Source organism: Corythoichthys intestinalis, chromosome 12, assembly GCF_030265065.1.
Source record: "Corythoichthys intestinalis isolate RoL2023-P3 chromosome 12, ASM3026506v1, whole genome shotgun sequence".
NCBI classification, from domain to species: Eukaryota; Metazoa; Chordata; class Actinopteri; order Syngnathiformes; family Syngnathidae; genus Corythoichthys; species Corythoichthys intestinalis.
The window spans coordinates 16,012,703-16,032,928 of record NC_080406.1 but is presented as its reverse complement, the minus strand read 5'-3'; the positions used below and the strand labels follow the sequence as shown (position 1 = coordinate 16,032,928).

Below are 20,226 nucleotides of genomic sequence, written 5' to 3'. Positions count from 1 at the left end.
AGTGGTCGAGATGTTCTTTTTCATATATTTACCGTTTTAAACTTTTTTTTTCTTCTTCTTCAATTTTTCTTTGCTTGGATCGATTATTTATCATCTAACATATCGGAGAAAATGCGACAGTAACAAAAAATACAATTAAGCGACAGTTATGAGGTAGATATCCGTGACTTTTTTACAGACGCCATTTTTTTCATGACGTAATTTGTTTAAAAGTTTAAAATATGCGAGTGACTAATTTTTTAAGTTGAAACTTTATCCAAAGTCGATTTTTTTTTTTAAACGAAATATTAGACATTAGTTAAATTAAATGAAACAAGCTTGATGCATCCAAATAATATTCTAACAGCTGATGACCAGTATTATCTACTCTCAATGTGTTTTCTTCAGTCAGAAAAGTAATAGTTAAAAAAGATTCATCACAATAAAAAGTGCACTAATTAGGGGTGTAATAAATAAAAAATCGACACCACTAATTTTAATGTTAGTTTATTATTCACTGTGTTTCTTCATTTGTAAGGTTTGTTTTGTTTTTCAGTTTTGCTAAAAGCACAAGTGCACTTTTTATCGTCGCTTTTTGGTTACGTAACAACTGGCCGAACGGACGTATGACGTACGTGAGTGTAAAGAGAGGTCCCAATTCGTAGGGTTGACGTTTCAAGCCCTACTCCTAATTGCTTTGTTTGAAAGGCCAAGGGGTGTGGGAAGAAAAATAGAAATGGAATGCGGCAGGTGGTGCATAAGTAATGGCCCCATTTACAAAACAAAGGCTAGGCTAGGCTTGGGCGTGGATCCCAAGGTGTCCCAAAATGGGACACCTTTGGGTATAATCCCAGGTAAATGGGACACCCATGGTACTTCTAGTGTTAGTGATTCTAAGCTAAAAATGACAGAAATTTCGAATAATAAATATGATTACTTACCTTCTTTTTATGGCTAGGTTGAAACAAAAGCGGTTGCACGACGTCTGTAAACTGGGGTTTCCAGGGTAAAACGGAAAAAAATTAAAAATAGTTCAGGGGCTTAATGCGCCATGAATCTGCCATGGCAGCATTTTGACATATTGTTCTATCAAATACAACAGGTCTTTTGGCTTAAAATACAGCAGTTTATTTTAAAGAGGAGTGCATGAGCAGAAACTGCTCTCTCAGTCTTGTCTGTTTTCCGCCATATTTATTACAAAAATACAATAATGATTAATAATGATAATAATAGTAATGAATAACATAAATACATATATATGGCACTGCGGGAGGAGGGATGGGCTGCGCTCAAGTAGAGAAACTCGGTTTCAGGATGAGCGATCAGGCAGCATACATTAGGATGCCAACATATCCACACTCACAAGGGATTCACACAAATACTGGGTTCTACACCTCACATGGCTGATTTGTGTACACTTCACCCCTTCCAATCAATTATCTTTCTGACTCCCCCCCTCCCCATTTCTGTTTTCTTGGTCATCAGGCCCCCCACATGGCGTCAACTGGAAATACAACTAGCTAACAATAGCACCAACATATTCATAGTTAATGTAGGCGTTCAATGTATTTCTTATTGTTGTTTGTGCTTCTTTGGTCTTTCTGTCCTTCTCTCTTTTTTTCTGCCCCCCCCCCCACCCCCCATAAAAATAACTATAAGAATAACATAATTTTAATTGAGACCCAAGCGTCCACTTATGTTGACATCATATTTTGGGTCTTGTAGGTCACACTTGTATAGCAAATGTTAATAACGTGGTGACTGGTCTATGTCGATGTATGTGGACAGCGACGGCAGGTCTTAATAGGGTTAATTTTGCTTTTGTTTTGTTTTTTAGTTACTGTAGCAAAAATAGGCACTAGCCCAAGAGTTAAAACATTCGAGCTCTTTCCGGCTAGCAGCTAAAATCAGATATTTAGCCCATCCAGATTGAAACTGGACTGCTCTTTTGTGGTCTGAACAGTCACAAAGCAGAAATCTGATATTTGCGAGACCGACTGAAACCACATACGGGAGGTTTATTCATATCACATATGGACAAGATGCTTCTCAGTCTTAACAGCCCAGATGGGTTTTGACTGTCCGTGATGTCACTCTATGGTGGATGACGCCTTCGTTGCCACAGCAACCTGTCAGGTGTGTCAATAATGGGGCCTAGTCTGAACAGGCCCAGATCTTATTTGGACACTTGCTAAAAATAGTGTGAACTGCCAGCCCTAAAAATCTGATTTGAGGAGGAGTCCGATTATAATCAGAGATGCCTGCAGTCTGAATGCAACCTAAGGCTGATAGAAGCCCAATCTATTGGAACAGGGATGGCAGGCAGTGAGCTCTCCTCGCTCAAACGTATTTGGACATCAATTATTGTCAATAGCACTAAAAGGTGATGAGTTCTATAAGTTCATAAGGACACTTAGGCTGATATTTAGCTATTCATGAGCAGCAGTTACACTTTGACATCACTGACGTGAGGTATTGTCACAATTTCTGACATCTGCCGATTACCGATTTCAAGGTATACTGTAGTATGAAAACGTCAAGGTTTCAAAACCGCAAAAATTTTCGGTCATACCGTCCCTAAGGACGGCAAAAAAAAAAAACTTACAGCAACCGACAGCCGCTACAAACGACGCCGACGTTGCTAAATAGTAAATACTTGCCCGCACGATGCTACGTTGGTAGCAGGTAGCGTCTGATGAGTCTCATAGAGATCACATGTATGTTGAACTAGATGCAAAATGACAGACTCGGCCGCGTCTGGGCAGCGTTAGTAAACAGCCGCCATCTTAAAGCAGTAGAGCGCTAAGCGCTAATAAATAAAGATTAACATTGCTGTCAATAGCTCACGTACGTTAGCCCTGCGGAGGGCTAGGTTTCTATTAATTATGACCACTGTCGATGCGTGGCTAACGTGCCTTACATACAGGCTTTAACATAACATAGCGTTGTGGAGTGATGAGGGTGTAAAATAAAAACTCAATAATGCTAAATATCAATTTTAGCTCAGTAGTCATTGCTGGATAAAACACCAAGTAGCACTGGACCCTAATATGCTCCAATACAGCCTGTATCATACATTTATTTTGAACACTGCAAAAACTCAAAATCCTATCAGGACTTACAATTTAGACTAACTTAAAACTTAACTAGAACTTAAAAATGGCTTGACACAAATAGAAATTCAATTGAAATACGTGGGAAAAAATCCTAACTTTTAAGTGATGTGTGTTATCTAGCGTAACGGCAATTTTAGGTCTATATATATATATATATATATATATATATATATATATATACATATATATATATATATATATATATATATATATATATATATATATATATATATATATATATATATATATATATATATTTTTTTTTTAAATAAGATCTAAAGGTTTTTTGAGTGAAAGCAGTGAATTAGAATTTTTCCAAATTCTAGTTACATCTGAGATGCAGTTGTTGGCTGTTTTCAACAATATACATCGAAAATAAAGACATTGATTGACTGAAAATGGTTCAAGATTAGATGAAATGTCTTGTTTTCTCATGTATATTTATAATTGCTCTTTACCTAAAAATATATTTGTTTTATCCAATTACTCGATTAATCGATAGAATTTTCAGTCGATTACTCGATTACTAAAATATTCGATAGCTGCAGCTCTAGTCTCGGTGATGCATGCTACATAGACTTTTTGGATCGAAACGGTAAGTTCGCGATAATATATCGTTAAAGTCATGGCGTCTGTAATTCTGCTCTCGCGTTCTATCACCTCCAGATGGGGTTTTGCTGTTTAAAAAACATTTTTTTGAATAAAAAAAAATGCCCTCCTGTTCAAAATTTTGCCCTCCCCCAGAAAATACAGATTTTAAGCTTTGCAATGATGTATCACACATGTATATCCGACAATTTTGAAAGTTGGCTAAATTGGGGGTCTCGGTGTGGAAATTCAAGTCACCTGAGTGTTTTCCGCCATATGAATGTGAATAAAAAAAAAGTGGATGCAAAAATAAATTTTAAACTAAAAAAAAAATGCATTTGAAAACATTTTTTTTTAGCGTTTTATTTTTTTATTTTTATTGAAGTCACGTTTTTTGAAGCAGCTTTTTAAAAATTTAATAATACAGACACACATTTACTTCTATAATTTCGATTTTTATCTCACAAAATGGTTGTCGGTGTATGGCAGCTTTGGAGTGGTTTTGATATTTTCCGATTAGTATTTGAACGCATCGTGAACTATTTCTGTCATCATAAAATATTTATGTATGTGAATTAAAAAATTGGATGCCAAAATAAATTTAAAACAAAAAAAATCCATTTGAAAACTTTTTTTTTGGTGTGTTTTTTTTTTTTTTTTTTTTTTTTTTTTTGATTGAAGTCAAGTTTTTTAAAGCAACTTTTTAAAAAAGTTAATAATACAGACACACATCTACCTCTATAAATTTCGAGTTTTATGTCACAAAATGGTTGTCGATGTACGGCAGCTTTGGAGTGGATTTGATATTTTCCGAGTAGTATTTGAACGCATCGTGAACTATTTCTTCCTGTATTGCTGTGGCTAAGGAAAGCCTCATGACCAGGCGTATTTATTCACAGTTGACAGCATTGATACGAACTTGGAGTTTAGGTAAGCAGATAGAATTCCGTAGTTCGAATCTCCTTTTGTGGAAAACCTCGTGTGTCGGCGGCTAGCATGACTGTCAATGAACGATAACATGCTGCATACCGTTCAGACGCTCGTCTTCTTGTTTACCACCGTAACCCTGTCCATTCTCGCCACATTCTTCTGTTTACACATGAAAGGTAACGTGAGTCCAGCTTTTTAATATAGTCTAAATTTCTTATTAAGGCATTCTATCTTTTTAATTCACCCAAAATGTTTATTTCGGTGTAAGTATTGACAGCTGTATTAGCATGAAATGGAGAATCGGAGGTGTTTAGGACCCCGTAGACACCAGGGGGTTGACGTGGGCCGTCTCCCTCAGAGGACCGATCAGAGGTCAGTTTTGTAAATTTTCCAAAATGAGGCTGAAGACGGAGATTGGGTTTGGGAGCTGGTCCTTGTTCAGTTTGGCCGAAACTTCCAAGCTTGGCATTTTTGCGAGCGACGTAAAGGGATAAACATGGAAAGGTTTTAGCTAGAACGCCGACATTCGGTGGGCAAACGCTCCCCCGTTTGAACAATACGTCCGCTTCGAGCATTTGAATCCACTCGAACGCTCGGATAGCGATCCCGCCAGAGGTTTTTGGAGCCGACGCGCAGGTTGCGAAGCAGGCCAGACATCCATCGAGGCGCGACTATGCTGCTCAACACCACGACCCGGGGCTTTCTGTGGTCGGACGCGGAGACGAGGACGTTGCTAAACATTTGGGGGGAGCAGGACGTCCAGGAGGCGCTGGACGGGAACTTCCGCAACAGCTTCGTTTACCGCGACGTGTCCCGGCGGCTGGGGGCGATGGGCTTCGAGCGCACGCCGGAGCAGTGTAGGGTGCGCATTAAGAGCCTCAAACGACAATACTTGCTCGCCAAAGAGGGCAATCTGCGTAATAACAGGCAGTACCACAAGATCGCTAAGTTCTACGACACCATGGAGAGGATTCTGAGCAACCGGCCCGCCCTTGACCCCCAGGAGTTCATTGACGGAGGGCCGGGAGGGGAGGAGGCCGTGGACGGCTTAGATGAAGATGCGGAGGATGCTCAGGATGTCTATTCGGAGAGCACCGGAGACTGTCCCTTTCCCGCAGAGACTGAGGTCAAACTGGAGTATCCCAGTATTCCCATTCCCATCCCGGTTAAGGTCACAGTGGGAAACAACAGTAAGTACACGTGGAGTATTCATGATGCTTCCAGTTTCTTGTTTTTGTGTTAACTATAGACATTGTTTGAGTTTTGGTAGTATGAATACAACTTGGCTGAAGGCAGGACCGATTAACTCAGTTGATCCGATTCACTGAAATCCGTTCCAGATTTGGTCGGAATTAAAAGTAAAATGATGGTTATGGAATTAATCTGTTGAAATCGCTGTTATACAGTACACCCTTTATTAACTGATTCACTGCTATTGACGGTGATAGATGTGGATTGGACATCTACTGTCGTCAATGGCAGTCACCGAGTTAACTTGTGTATCCACTATTTGGAAGTCTTATGTTTGGTGTTGCACTTGTGAGATTTTATTGTAATTCAATTCAATGCAGTCAAGTCGACGAATGTGTTTACTTCCAAATAGGCATGTGCTGGTAATATATTCTGACAGTATGATAACTCTCAGCCAAAATATCACGGTATTGCAATTATAGCTCTAAAATGTGTTACTTTGAGATAGCTGGGTTTTCAAAAAACATAAAATAAAAGCTTTTTTCCATTGAACAGGATTTTTATTTTTCAAAACATATTAGCAATTTGGAACATAAGTATAATGTTAAGTTAAAAAATCTAAAATTAAAATAAATGCAGTCCTTTAGGTGAGCCTAAACCCACAGCCATAGCTCAACATTATTACCATCAGAACAAAAATAATTAGTTTATTTTCCATAAAAACCACATGTGTAGGACTCGTATCATGTTTACATTATACACACACTCTCTTTCTTAACACAGTTTCTTAACGCAGTTACCTGAGAGAAAAAAGACACATTTTACCACTGCTAGACACACTAAACACGCTAGAGTTAACTCTCGTAGCTGGTGGGAAACATTCATGACAGTGCTTACTAGAGGCGTGCGGAATTTCCTGATCCTTAGATTATTCGCGATTCGGCCGTGGAAGATTCAAGAACGATTCACAAACATCCAAATTCCGATTACTGAATTATATCAGGTAAAGCAGAACTAAAACACAGTCAGCGCGGTCTTCAGGACGCAATGAGGAACGGACCGAGAGCAAATATCATGTTCAACTCATGCCGCTAGATAAAAGAACAAAAATACCTGACTGCGGCCGACAGCTGGTTCAAACTACACCCAGTTGCTAGTTGCTACGAACATACGGCCACATACGGTTATAGTAGATATCACATATATGCAGAACTAGATGCTAAATAACAGACGAATGCGGTGTTAGAACATATAAAAAGAACTAGATGCAAAATGACTGGCTTGCCGTTTAGTAGTTGCTGCGTTGTAAACAGCAGCCATCTTAAAGCAGTAGCTTCTCTAGAAGGCTCTGTTGTAGCGAACCTAATTAACTTTTTATCTGAAATACTCCTAAATCAGCAAAATCTTGACTTAAATCTATCTTTAAATAATGAAACAGTTTTAAAACTTTGACATATTGAAAGTAGACAGAGGGGAAATTATGGAATAACGGGAGCAATTTTATCAACTTTAACGATTGATTCACATCATTAAGTTAATTGAATGTAGTTTAAAGCTGCTGATACAGAATGGGGACTTGAGTATTTTATTCAATGTTTTTAGCTGTTAACTTGATACTTAAATATTAGTTTTAGAGGTGTGCAAAATTTCCGATTCTTAGATTATTCGCGATTCGGCCGTGGAAGATTCGAGAACGATTCACAAACATCCAAATTCCAATTATTGAAACATGCCAAGTAAAGCAGAAGTACGACACACTCAGCGCGCCGCGCAGTCTTCGGTATGCAATTAGGGACGGAGCGAGAGTAGCTAAACATCATGCTTCTCATTACCCGGCCCCTCGGGTAACGCCAATGCTCAACTCACGGCTCTAGCTCAACTCATGCCACGAGATAAAAAAAAAAAAACAACAACATACCTGACTGCTGCCGAAAAGCTGCTACAAGCCACATTATGTTACGGTAGATATCATTTATATAGGACTAGATGCATTATAGCTTAGGTATCGTTACCAGCACATCTACAAAAAACTAGATGCGGGCGTTAGTAACGGCCGCCATCTTAAAGCAGTACACTTCCCTGCAAGGCTGTTGTTGCGAACCTTCCAAGCGAACCCAATTAACTTTTTATCTAAAATACTCCCAAATCGGTAAAATATTGACTTGAATCTATCTTTAAAATAGTTTTAAAACTTTTACATGTTGAAAGTAGACAAAAGAGAAATTATGGAATAACAGGAGCAATTTTAACAACTTTAACGGTTGATTCACAACATTAAATTAATTGAAAGTAGTTTAAAGCTGCTGATATAGAATGGGGACTGGAGTTTTTTATTTACTGTTATTTTTGTATATTTGTTTACTGCTATATGTTAACTTGAGACTGAAATAGTAGTTTGGTTTAGCCTGAGAGGATTTTTGAACAAAATGTACAAAACAAATTTTTAAAAAAAAAAAAAGGAGTGGGGTGCATCAATAATCGTTTTATAATCGAATCGGAGCCTCTGAATCGTAATCGAATCGTTAGGTGCCCAAAGATTCCCAGCTCTAATTAGTTTGGTTTAGCCTAATAGGATTTTTAAACTATTTTGGTACTAATGTACAAAACATTAAAAGGGGGGTTTGGGTGACATCAATATTCGATTTATAATCGAATCGGAGCCTCTGAATCGTAATCGAGTCGTTAGGTACCCAAAGATTCCCACCTCGAGTGCTTACAAACCTTTAATTTTGTATAAATGTGAAATCATATTGGAGGTATTGCCTCCTCGGCAGCCATAGTCCGCAAACATATTTTACATGTCGGTTGGCCCTCCTCCTCTAAGCCGCGGCCGTCTGAAACTTTTCTGCAGCCACAGTATTCCCATACCAAGGATTACGTTTTCTTCGATGGGGGGGGGGGCTCAGGAGTTAAACCTCCTCCAGCCATCGTGTCGCACAGCTGATTCACGAACACTGAGCAATAACTGGTGGGCCTTGCAGCTGGAAGTGAGGCGTTTCTCCGTGCATTTTTGGGACATGACAAATAGCTAATACCTTAGGGACTGTATGATGGAAAATTCTTGTGGTTTTGACGTTATACCTTGAAACCGGTAATCTGCACATGTCTATTTCCAAATCAGCGAACACTATAGGAATTACGAGTTATTGTTGTTGTTTTTTTTTTTAAGATCACTTCAGCTGTTCAATTCTTACAACACTTGAAGAAAAAAATACACATATAAACAACATCTGACTATACTCTAGCACTCTTGTTGCAGCCATGTCATAGCGCACTATGGAATGGATGTCCGTTCTTTTGAATTTTGTCACATCACCCAAGGCAAGCCTTAAGTTGTTCTTTCTAATGCCACCAACTCTGCAAGCAGCATGCTTGCATAGCAGCTTTGTCATAGCAAACTATGGATAAGCTTTATTTTAAAAACATGCCAAATCACCTGAGGTTTGCAATGAGTCATTCTTTAGTGTAGTGGTCCCCAACCTTTTTTTTGCACAACGGTCCGGTTTGAAGTGGGCCTTTTTTTTTTTTACGGACCAGCAGTGTGTGGCAGAAAATTACAGTAAATATAAAATAACACAACGGGGCTAAAAACGAACATTAAGTGTAGGGAAAATGTAACTCACCATATGTCGTCTCAACCTTTTTTAACAGCGGCCTCTCCTAAAACTTGAGGCCAAATATCTTTGGTCGCAGGCATAACTGATCTGTTCTTCTCCAATCGTGAAAGGTTTCTTGGCTTTAGCAATGCGGTTCGCCACGAGGTATGATGCTCTCAGTGCATTCGCTTTTGTTGCCTCGTTTGCTAGCTTTTAGCCACATATTATGCAGAATGGACTTGGGTATAAGCTCCTCTTCTGGCTCGGCAAGGAGGCCTTTTCCCCATTAAAAAAAGCTTTCAAAGATGTTGCCGCTCGCAACACACAGCCAACAGCAGCTAACATTACTGTTTGCATTGACTGACGCCGAGCTGCTATAGGTGTGCAAACACCCTAGTAATGGCGGCCAACCACAAGAGAGCGACGTACAAAAATCTCTACTCGGATTATTCATAGAGTAGACAGGCATATTGATGTGTCAAGAGGCACAGACCAGATTGCGGTCATTAACAAATTAATTACTATTTCTCTGCAGCCCGGTAGCAAATGCACTACGAGCCGGTACCGGTCTTGTGTCTTCTCTTAACAATGTGTCTTCGCTTAACAATAAGGCCTTGTTCAGACTGGCAGCCAAAATCTTAGTTTTAACCCATTCAGATAGAACCTGGATGGCTCTATTGTAGTCAGTCTGAACAGTCACAAAGCACAGAAATCTGATTTTTGCAATACAAATTGAAGCCACATATGGGAGGTAGTTTCGTATCAGATATAGACAAGATGCCTCCCAGTCTGAACAGCTCAGATGGTTTTCGATTGTGCGTGACCTTACTTTGTGCAGGATGACGCATTTGTTGCCACAGCAACCTGTCAGGTGTGTCAATAATGTGGCCCAGTCTGAACAGGCCCAAATCTTATTTGGACACTTGCAAAAAATAGTGGGAACAGTCAGCCCTAAAAATTAGATCTGAGGAGGAATCCCATTAGAATCAGATATGCCTGCAGTCTGAACGCAGCTTGGAAGGCGATTAACTATTATTTTCTTATATTCAATTAATCAGACGTTTAATTAAACGATTAATCGGATACATTTCAATTACCTTCACATTTTAACCCAAAGTTGTTTTAGGCATGTTGTAAGTAGCTATGAAGACAAACTGGATGACTATTTCCTTCAAAAATAATATTTTATTACAGCGACTTGACTTAACTGTAGTCTACAACTGTACCGTTTTAAGTACATAATACTTGTTTTAATAAAGGTTCTTAGTATAAAAGAGTATTTCTCAGTACACAAATTAGTCCTGTTCATTCAAATGAAAAAAAGTGCTGCTGATTGACATTTTTTTTTCTGGTGGGCAAATCGCTGATACAAATGGTGTCAATGACTCATTTATTTTCTTAAACTAAACAAAATCGAATAGGGAGGAGGCAGACTAATGAATCAGTTTTAATTTATCAAACAGTTGTTCATAAATACAATCCAAATCCAATTTCAAAGCACACTCTCTTGCATGACGATTTACAGTTTGAATGTGAGTTTTTGCTGAAAGGTGACTCTAAACTGTTATATGAATGGGTTATGTGTGTGGTTTCTTTATAAAAAAACAAATAGATAACTTTACTATCAAACAGTACCTCAACTGCTAACTTGCCTCTCCAAAACACTATACAAACCGACACTTAAGACGCTGATTAGCATAATCGCTAACTAGCTTAGCGCTCCCTGCTAAGTAGTAATGTCTCATCAACAAAGAATACAAACAAAAAAATTGGCTTCATTTACTCACCTCTGTCGGAGGCAGACTGGATCTAATAACACACACAACTCAAGACAAGACTTTTGCGTAGATATTATTGATTGAGCAACTAAACCTGAGTGTCGCAGTGAACTCTCTCTTTCTTGCCCTAATCTCTGGCGCGCGCGCAGCTTCACAGTTCACGCAAACAAGGACCCAAACTGTACTGCTGTAGCTGCCGGCAAAAATAAATTATCAAATTCGTTAACAACCAAATTTATTAATCAATAAAAAATATTAGTTGTTGAAGCCTTAGAAACTTGTAACTCACCTTGAATGTAGCAAGTAAGCTACAAGTGCATTGGACAATAAATTCCAAGCTTGTCTGCTACAGTCTGAAATTCTGATTTTCGTTGGATAAATGACTACTCGCGTTCATAGGTAACGACTCTGAATTCACCTAAAGTGGCACCGTCATCATAACGTTAACCAAAATTAATGAGTAAACTAGGAAGAATGATGCTAGTAAGCCTGTAATGCTTGGTAGCCGTAGGTTTCAAAGGGTGTGGGGGAAAAGTAGCAGCTTATAGATTCAAAAATATGGAAATGAAAATGTCTCCCGTTCCCTTCAGGTACATCGGAACAACATCCGAATCCCAACAGCAGCCAGTTGGCAGCGAACTGCACCGCTTCCACACCCAAGCAGCGGCGACGGCGGCGCACCAACTTCCCCTTGGAACGGCTCATGGAGCAGTTCCTGAAGCAGAGCTCACAGGCCGAGGACAACTTCTACCGAATGGAGGAGCGCCGTTTACAGGCGGAGGACAACCGGCGGGAAGCAGAGCATGCCAGGGAGCTGCACATGCTCCAGATGCTGGGGCAGATGTTCTCCAACATCTCCTCCCCTGCTCAACTAAAGACCGGCGCGCCCTCCCAACACTTGCCGATGTACTCGCAGCACCAACCTTCACCGCCGGCTGACGGTTTACCCAAGCGGTGTCAGCCGTTAAAACGGGACTCTCAGCCATTAGGTATTGGGGTTACTGCCGCCTGTGTGGTCAACTGGCAGTGGTAGAGCTGCAGCTCAGTGATATTATTGCAATTGGTTTTAACATGATGGTTACCACCAGCAAAGTTTTTTCATTTGTTGTGCAGTGGGGAAATCCATGCTGCTTCAATACATTCAAGAATGTATCAACTCATTCACAGCCAGCCCTGGTATACAGGTCCTTCTCAAAAAATTAGCATATTGTGATAAAGTTCATTATTTTCTGTAATGTACTGATAAACATTAGACTTTCATATATTTTAGATTCATTACACAAAACTGAAGTAGTTCAAGCCTTTTATTGTTATGATGATTTTGGCAAAAAAGGCAAGAAAAAACAAAAATCCCAATTTAAAAAAATTAGCATATTTCATCTGCCCCAATTTTTTTTTTTAATACAAAAAAAGTCAACCTTCAATTAGTTATATCAACTATGCACTCAATACTTGGTCGGGAATCCTTTTGCAGAAATGACTGCTTCAATGCGGTGTGGCATGGAGGCAATGAGCCTGTGGCACTGCTGAGGTGTTAATGGGGGCCCAGGATGCTTCGATAGTTGCCTTAAGCTCATCTACAGTGTTGGGTTTGGTGTCTCTCAACTTCCTATTCACAATATCCCACAGATTCTCTATGGGGTTCAGGTCAGGAGAGTTGGCAGGCCAATTGAGCACAGTAATTCCATGGTCAGTAAGGGGCCGTTTACATGGTGACTTTTCGAGAAAACGAAAAATGTCAAATTTGCATTTGCGCCTCCATTCGAACAATGTCGCAATTCCGAATGAAAATGATATAGTATTCATGTCAGGCCCTAGGGGGCAGTGCAGATTTACAGGGCGACAGAGAATGATGCACTTTGACCCCACCAAGCTCCCTCAGCCCGGGAAAAAAATATGCCTGCCCACTCGAAGCAATGGCATTTTTCTTTTGTTCAAAAAGGCACAAAAATGGAAACATTCAACATATCTAATTTAAAAATATTATTAAAACAGTAAATTAAAGCCGACATTCTGCCATATTTGCTGTTTTTAATGTTTGGGCATACGCAGCGGTGCTACTAATGTGACGTGTACGAGTGCTGACGTTATCGGCGCGATCGCGCCGCGGGAGCCTTTGATATGCATGCCGAGGAAGCCCCCTTCAATCCCCCGCAATGGGATTCTTCCACTTTGGAGGCAGGATTCAGAATTTTTCGTCTAAGCCGACACCATATGCAGGGAGGCGAGTACTCAGTTATTGCGTCTTTGTGTCGCAGAGTCGCTATGTAAACTGCCCCTTAAACCATTTACCAGTGGTTTTGGCACTGTGAACAGGTGCCAGGTCGTGCTGTAAAATGAAATCTTCATCTCCATAAAGCTTTTCAGCAGATGGAAGCATGAAGTGCTACAAAATCTCCTGATAGCTAGCTGCGTTGACCCTGCCCTTGATAAAACACAGTAGGCCAACACCAGCAGGTGACATGGCACCCCAGACCATCACTGACAGTGGGTACTTGACACTGGACTTCAAGCATTTTGGCATTTCCTTCTCCCCAGTCTTTCTCCAAACTCTGGCACCTTGATTTCCGAATGAGATGCAAAATTTGCTTTCATCTGAAAAAAGTACTTTGGACCACTGAGCAACAGTCCAGTGCTGCTTCTCTGGAGCCCAGTTCAGGCGCTTCTGCCACTGTTTCAGGTTCAAAACTGGCTTGACCTGAGGAATGCGGCACCTGTAGATTATTTCCAGCACACGCCTGTGCACGGTGGCTCTGGATGTTTCTTCTCCAGACTCGGTCCACTGTTTCTGCAGGTCCCCCAAGGTCTGGAATCAGACCTTCTCCACAATCTTTCTCAGGGTGCGGTCACCTCTTCTGGTTGTGCAGAGTTTCCTGCCACACTTTTTCCTTCCCACAGACTTCCACTCAGGTGCCTTGATACAGCACTCTGGGAACAGCCTATTCGCTCAGAAATTTCTTTCTGTGTCTTAGCCTTTTGCTTGAGGGTGTCAATTATGGCCATCTGGACAGCAGTCAGGTCGACAGTCTTGCCCATGATTGCGGTTTTGAGTAATGAACCAGGCTGGGAGTTTTTAAAAGCCTCAAGAATCTTTTGCAGGGATTTTGAGTTAATTCGTTGATTCAGATGATTAGGTTAGTAGCTTCTTTAGAGAACATCTTCATGATATGCTAATTTTTTGAGATAGGGATTTTTGTTTTTTCTTGACTTTTTTTTTTGCCAAAATCATCAATATTAAAACAATAAACGGCTTGAACTACTTCAGTTGTGTGTAATTAATCTAAAATATATGAAAGTAATGTTTATCAGTGCATTACAGAAAATAATGAACTTTATCACAATATGCTAATTTTTTGAGAAGACTAGTATGTATTGTATTCACAGAATACCGTATGTGTTGTTGTACTTAAAGTTTTAGATTGTGAACACAAATATAAATTAATCAATGGATCAAGGATCGCACAAACTAATTAAGGTAACGTTTTATGGCTCTAAGTCTTGGACTAAAGGCTCTTTTTTTTGTCTCCATATAATCGAGTCATTGGTTGCCCAGGAGGATGATAAATGTCCAATACATTTGAACAGGGAGGGCTGACAGTGAATGATCATGTTTCAGTGCCATTGACGGTGATAGACGTTCAAATGCATTTTGACAGGGAGGGCTAACATCGATTATTCAATCCCTGACAGCCCTTCCAGTCAAAATGGATTAGACGTCTATCGCCGTCGAGGGTAGCCATTGAGTGAATTGTTATTTTGTAATCACGATTTTTATTTGCGCAGTGTTTGAACGTCGCTACAGCCTGGCCCCGACATCTGACGGCGGCATGGAGGAGCGCATCCTATCACTGGTGAAGAAGATCGTTCCCCCGCTGTCCAACAACAAGCACAAGGGACAAGATGGCCGAATCGGTATCATAGGCGGATGCCAAGAGTATGTCACACACATGCATGCACACGCTTGGGAATTCATCCCGGTATTGATTGCATTTCATTTCATCCTCTAATGCGTCCGTCTTTACCTTCAAGCTACACCGGAGCGCCCTACTTTGCTGCCATTTCGGCACTGAAAGTGGTGAGAAAAACGGATCGCACTTTGCATTAAATGCGGTGTTTCTGCAATGTGTTTGTCTTATCTGCAGGGTGCCGACTTGTCTCACGTGTTCTGCACCAAAGATGCTGCAGCTGTAATCAAATCCTACAGCCCGGAGCTCATAGTTCATCCTGTCTTGTGAGTGGCCCATTTGTGGAAAACGATCACACCAACAGATGGAAGAAAAACGCTATTTGCTTTCTGCTATAGTTACATACTGTCAAATTGTTTTTGTAAAGTAACACATTTTTTTAGGACTTGGATCGTAGGATAGTTTAGTACTGCAGGTCTTAATACATAATTCCGTTTTTGTCATATGGCGGAAAACACTCAGGTGACTTGAAGTTCAGCTCTGAGACCCCCAATTTGGCCAAATTTCAAAATTGTCCTATATGCATGTGTGATGCATCATTAGAAAGCTTAAAATCTCAATTTTCTGAGGGAAGAAAATTTTTAAACAGGAGGGCATTTTAAAAAAATATTTTTTTAAACAGCAAAACCCTAACTGGAGTTGAGAGCATGCGAGAGCATATTTAAAGACGCCATGATTTTAACGAGGTATTATCACGTACTTACCTTATTTCGATCCAAAAACTCCATGTAGGATGTATCATCGAGTGTCAAGACACAGATGTGAATGGCCACAGCCGGATTTTGGGGGGATTTCATGGGTGAAACATGGTAATATAACAAGAGTCTCGATGCAGAAATCACAGACATCAATGAGTGGCGAGATGTTCTTTTTCATATATTTACCCTTTAAATTTTTTTTTCAATTTTTCTTTGTTTGGATCGATTATTTATCACCAAACATATCGGGGAAAATGCGAAAGTAACAAAAATTAAATAAAATTAAGCCATGGTTATGAGGTAGATGTCCGTGACTTATTTACAGACACCATTTTTTCATTGTGACGTAATTCGTTTAAAAGTTTAAAATATGCGAGTGAATAATTTTTTAAAGTCGTTTTTTTTGTTTTTTTTTTGTTTAACAATATATTAGACATCAGTTAATTATTCTAAGCTATAAATGACATTTTGAGAAATAAATATAATGATTCTAAGCTAAAAATGACATTTTGAATAATAAATATAAATATTATTTATATATAATTATATATAAATATTTATGGCTGGGTTGAAACAAAAGCGGTTGCGCGACGTCTGTAAACGGGGGTTTCCATTGTAAAACGGACAAATTAAAAATAGTTTGGGGGCTTATTGTGCCATGAATCTGCTATGGCAGCATATAGACATCTTGTTCTATCAAACACAACAGTTCTTTTGGCTTAAAATACAGCAGTTTCTTTTAAAAAGGGGTTCAAGAGCAGGAACTGCTTTTACAGTCTTGTCTGTGTTTTCCGCCATATCTGTTTTTTGGCGTGCCCGTTCGGACTGCCTTTGTCCATTGAGCCCGTTCAAGTATTACGCATGCGCACTTTACTCGCATCCAACACGTACTGAGCAAACTGATCCGCATGCGCAGGAGCATCTAAACAAATGACTACACATTCTGGCTCGTCGTCATTCTAAGGTGATCATATTTTGATTTCCAAATAAAGCACACAAATTTCAGACAAAAATAATCCCTGTTTAGTCTTATATTCAAAGTTTATATGGATTGATAGAACTTATACGCACATACTCTCGGTCATGTAAGCAATATTGCTCATATGGCACACAAAAATAAAACCCAGCATTCTTGGGCTTACCTTTTTTTTTCCATTTTACTTTTTTTCATTATGGGTAAAACCCAACTCCTGCCTAAAAGCTGAGTTCAAGCTGTGCGCTAACGGTAATGCACAGTTCAATCGCCACGGTCCTCCCTGCCTCTCTCGCTCTTTGCTGACGTAATTGATGCATGAATGACGATTTGGGAGACTTGATACTTCAGACGGCAGCCAAATTCTGGAAAAATGTGGCCCAGATAGGATTTTAACCGCATATGAAAGTGACCTACATCATATTTGAAATGGTCTACTGAGGCTGGGTTCATACCTCAGGTCTTAATGCACAAATCTGATTTTTTCGTGTTTTTCCCACTCGAGTGGGGCATTAAGTTGATGATATGAGCGGGACAGGTCTGATAAGTGTGGACCATTTCAAATCTGAGCTAGGTCACCTTGGTATGTGGTTAAAATCTGATCTGGGCCACATTTTTCCAGAATGTGGCTGCGGTCTGAACTGTCAAGTCTCACAAAGCGGAATTCATGCAGCAATTATGTCAGCAAAGAGCGAGAGGCACGGAGGACGGCAGCGATGGAGCTGTACATTAGCATTACCGCCTAGCTTTAACTCTACTTTTAGGGAAGAGGCGGGCTTGACAACAGTCATAAAAAAATAAAATTGTGGGAGGGAAATAAGCCTGAGAATACTCTGTCTTCTTTCTGTGCACCAAATAAGCAGTACTGTATTTCAATATTGCTTACATGACTGAGAGTCTGGGCAAACTGACCGTATGTGTATACGTCATGCACACACAGTGTGTGCATGCGTTCTATCAATCCATATAAATTTTGAACATGAATTTAAACAGGGATTATGTCTGTTATTTTTGTCCTCTTTTTGGAAATCAAAAAATGATCACCCTAGAATGACGTAGAGCCAGCATGTGTAGTCATTTGTTTTGATGCTTCTGCACATGCCGGTCAGTTTTCTTAGCACATGTTGGACTGCAAGTTAGTGCTCATGCGTACTACATTTACTGGCTCGATTGAAAATAGCAGTCAGACCGTCAAGTTAATGCCTGACTCGAGTCGGAAAAACACGAAAAAAAATCAGATTTAGGCATTAAGACCTGTGGTATGAACCTAGCCTAAAAGTGCAATTGCTTGAAAAGTGATATTTCATGTTTAATGTAGGGCTGGGCAATGATTAAGCATTTTTGGTCTCAATCACGTAAGATTAACTGCGATTAATCGCATTGTCATACACACAATTTGATGATTTTTAAAGTAGTAAATGACATAGTTTTAACATAGAAACCAATCAAAATATGTATTTTAACTTGAAATAATACATTTTAATTGTGAATAATAATTTGAGATTAACTGATGGGTCATACACATAAACCAAGAATGAGTTGAGTTTTAAAGACGTCTTTAGCAAACTTTTAAATGTACTTCCATATAAAATATTAGTAATGCATGGTTAAAGTAATTAACTGTGTATGCATGTCACTTTTGTGTGTGTGTGTGTGTGTGTGTGTGTGTGTGTGTGTGTGTGTGTGTGTGTGCGTGCGTGCGTGCGTGCGTGCGTGCGTGCACCTTTAATAGGGACAGCCCAAACGCTGTGGAGGAGATTGAAAAATGGCTGCCGAGACTACACAGCCTTGTGGTGGGGCCCGGTCTAGGAAGAGAGGAGTTCTTATTAAAAACAGCAAAGGCAAGTATTGTATAAAAATGCTACATTTGTGGGTTGTTTGTCTTACGACAATATTAGGCGTCTCATCCAATTTTGAGTGAGAAAGACTTGCAGCAATCGAATGCTTATCACCGTCATTGGCAGTGAATAAGTTGATGTGTTTTATTCTCTTTGTAGGAGGTAATAGAGAAGTCCAAAGCTAGAGATATTCCAATTGTCATCGATGCGGTGAGTTTATTTAGTCACCTCCACAATGTATTTACATAGACTTCATAGTAATGATATCTATGGTATTTATTTGCTTGTGGTAAAAAAAAGAAACACAGTTCAAATGTCATCATTATTACAGTAATTCATGCTAATTCAGTATTTAGATTTTTGTTTGTTTTTTTGATGGTGTTACCCACTTTGCTGTTCTTTTTCCGCTTCAAGGATGGATTATGGCTGGTGACAAAGCAGCCGTCTGTTATTCAGGGCTACCAAAAGGGCATTATTACACCCAACTTCATGGAGTTTACGCGGCTGTACGAGACGCTGGTGGGTGTCTCGCCAAATGCCGATTCCAAATCTGTTGAAAATGCGAATCCCGTCCAAGTATTGTTCTCTCAGCAACACAAGGCGGTCGACGGCAGCGATCACCGTAGTAGCGTCCTACAGCTGAGCGAAACCATGGGAAACATCACCGTGTTACTTAAAGGAGAGAAAGATCTAATTGCAGATGGCAGCACAGGTTTGTATTGATTTATATGTAAGTGATTGAGTTAATGACGTCAACTTTTTTTTGTTTTTTTGCAGTGGTGGCGTGCAGTACAGAGGGAAGCGCGAGGCGATGCGGAGGACAAGGTGATCTTCTTTCGGGATCTGCTGGGGTATTGGCACACTGGGCCCATGCTGCCTCTCAAGCAGGACTAATAACAGGGTGGGTGCGCCATAAAACCTGATAGGACACATTAAATATGGATGTGGCTCAAGTCCATTATTATGTCTCACCGCAGTGTGAACCCGTCAGTGGTGGCGGCGATGGGGGCCTCGTCGCTCACCAGACAGTGCAACAGACAAGCGTTCCAGCGACACGGCCGGTCCACCACCACGTCGGATATGATCCAAGAAATCGGACCCGTCTTCAAGAATCTATTTGAAAGATGAAAATCGACATTACGCGTACAAGAAAATTCCTCGTGGTTGATTTTTCTTTCGGTACGTCCAGATGTTACTTACGGACAAGTGTTTTAATGAGTGGGCGGGTCTTGGTGGAGGCTGACAATACCTTTTTTGTGTATGGAAAAGTAAGCGTCCCCCAAGTACTTTGAGGGTTTTCCAAGTCTTCCCAGACCACAGAAAAAAACAATGTAGCTGTTATTGATGTTTGTTTTTTTTAATGAAAAAATAAAAATACAACTTGAAGTGTTACTTTTCTTAAAACCATTACATGTTAGTTTTTTGTCTCAATCTGCCTAAACTAGTACCCATTAAAATATGATTCACATTTGCGCTGATTGATTTTAAACTGAGCTGAAAGTGCCCAAATTTAAAAAAGGCAGTGACCAAAAAGTGCACCAAATCAACAGGACGTGACCTTTAATCACTTCATT

The 20,226-nt window shown here is 39.9% G+C and overlaps 1 protein-coding gene across 1 annotated transcript; it reads left to right on the top strand.

Moving 5' to 3' along the window:
• The first annotated feature begins 4,867 nt into the window (after nucleotides 1-4,867).
• naxd (NAD(P)HX dehydratase) lies at nucleotides 4,868-20,038 on the top strand. The gene is made up of 11 exons (XM_057852163.1): nucleotides 4,868-5,803; nucleotides 11,769-12,167; nucleotides 14,962-15,112; nucleotides 15,208-15,253; nucleotides 15,321-15,409; nucleotides 18,547-18,655; nucleotides 18,812-18,862; nucleotides 19,067-19,171; nucleotides 19,244-19,364; nucleotides 19,430-19,553; nucleotides 19,630-20,038. The coding sequence occupies exons 1-11, from the start codon at nucleotides 5,287-5,289 to the stop codon at nucleotides 19,778-19,780; spliced, it is 1,863 nt and encodes a 620-aa protein (XP_057708146.1). The 5' UTR covers nucleotides 4,868-5,286; the 3' UTR covers nucleotides 19,781-20,038.
• The last annotated feature ends 188 nt before the right edge of the window (nucleotides 20,039-20,226 follow it).

Bases quoted from the DNA above. Each gene is read 5' to 3' on its own strand.
- naxd (XM_057852163.1), top strand. From the start codon at position 5,287: ATGCTGCTCAACACCACGACCCGGGGCTTTCTGTGGTCGGACGCGGAG. The intron at 5,804-11,768 runs GTAAGTACACGT...CGTTCCCTTCAG, and splicing joins GGTCACAGTGGGAAACAACA to GTACATCGGAACAACATCCG. The intron at 15,254-15,320 runs GTGAGAAAAACG...TCTTATCTGCAG, and splicing joins CCATTTCGGCACTGAAAGTG to GGTGCCGACTTGTCTCACGT.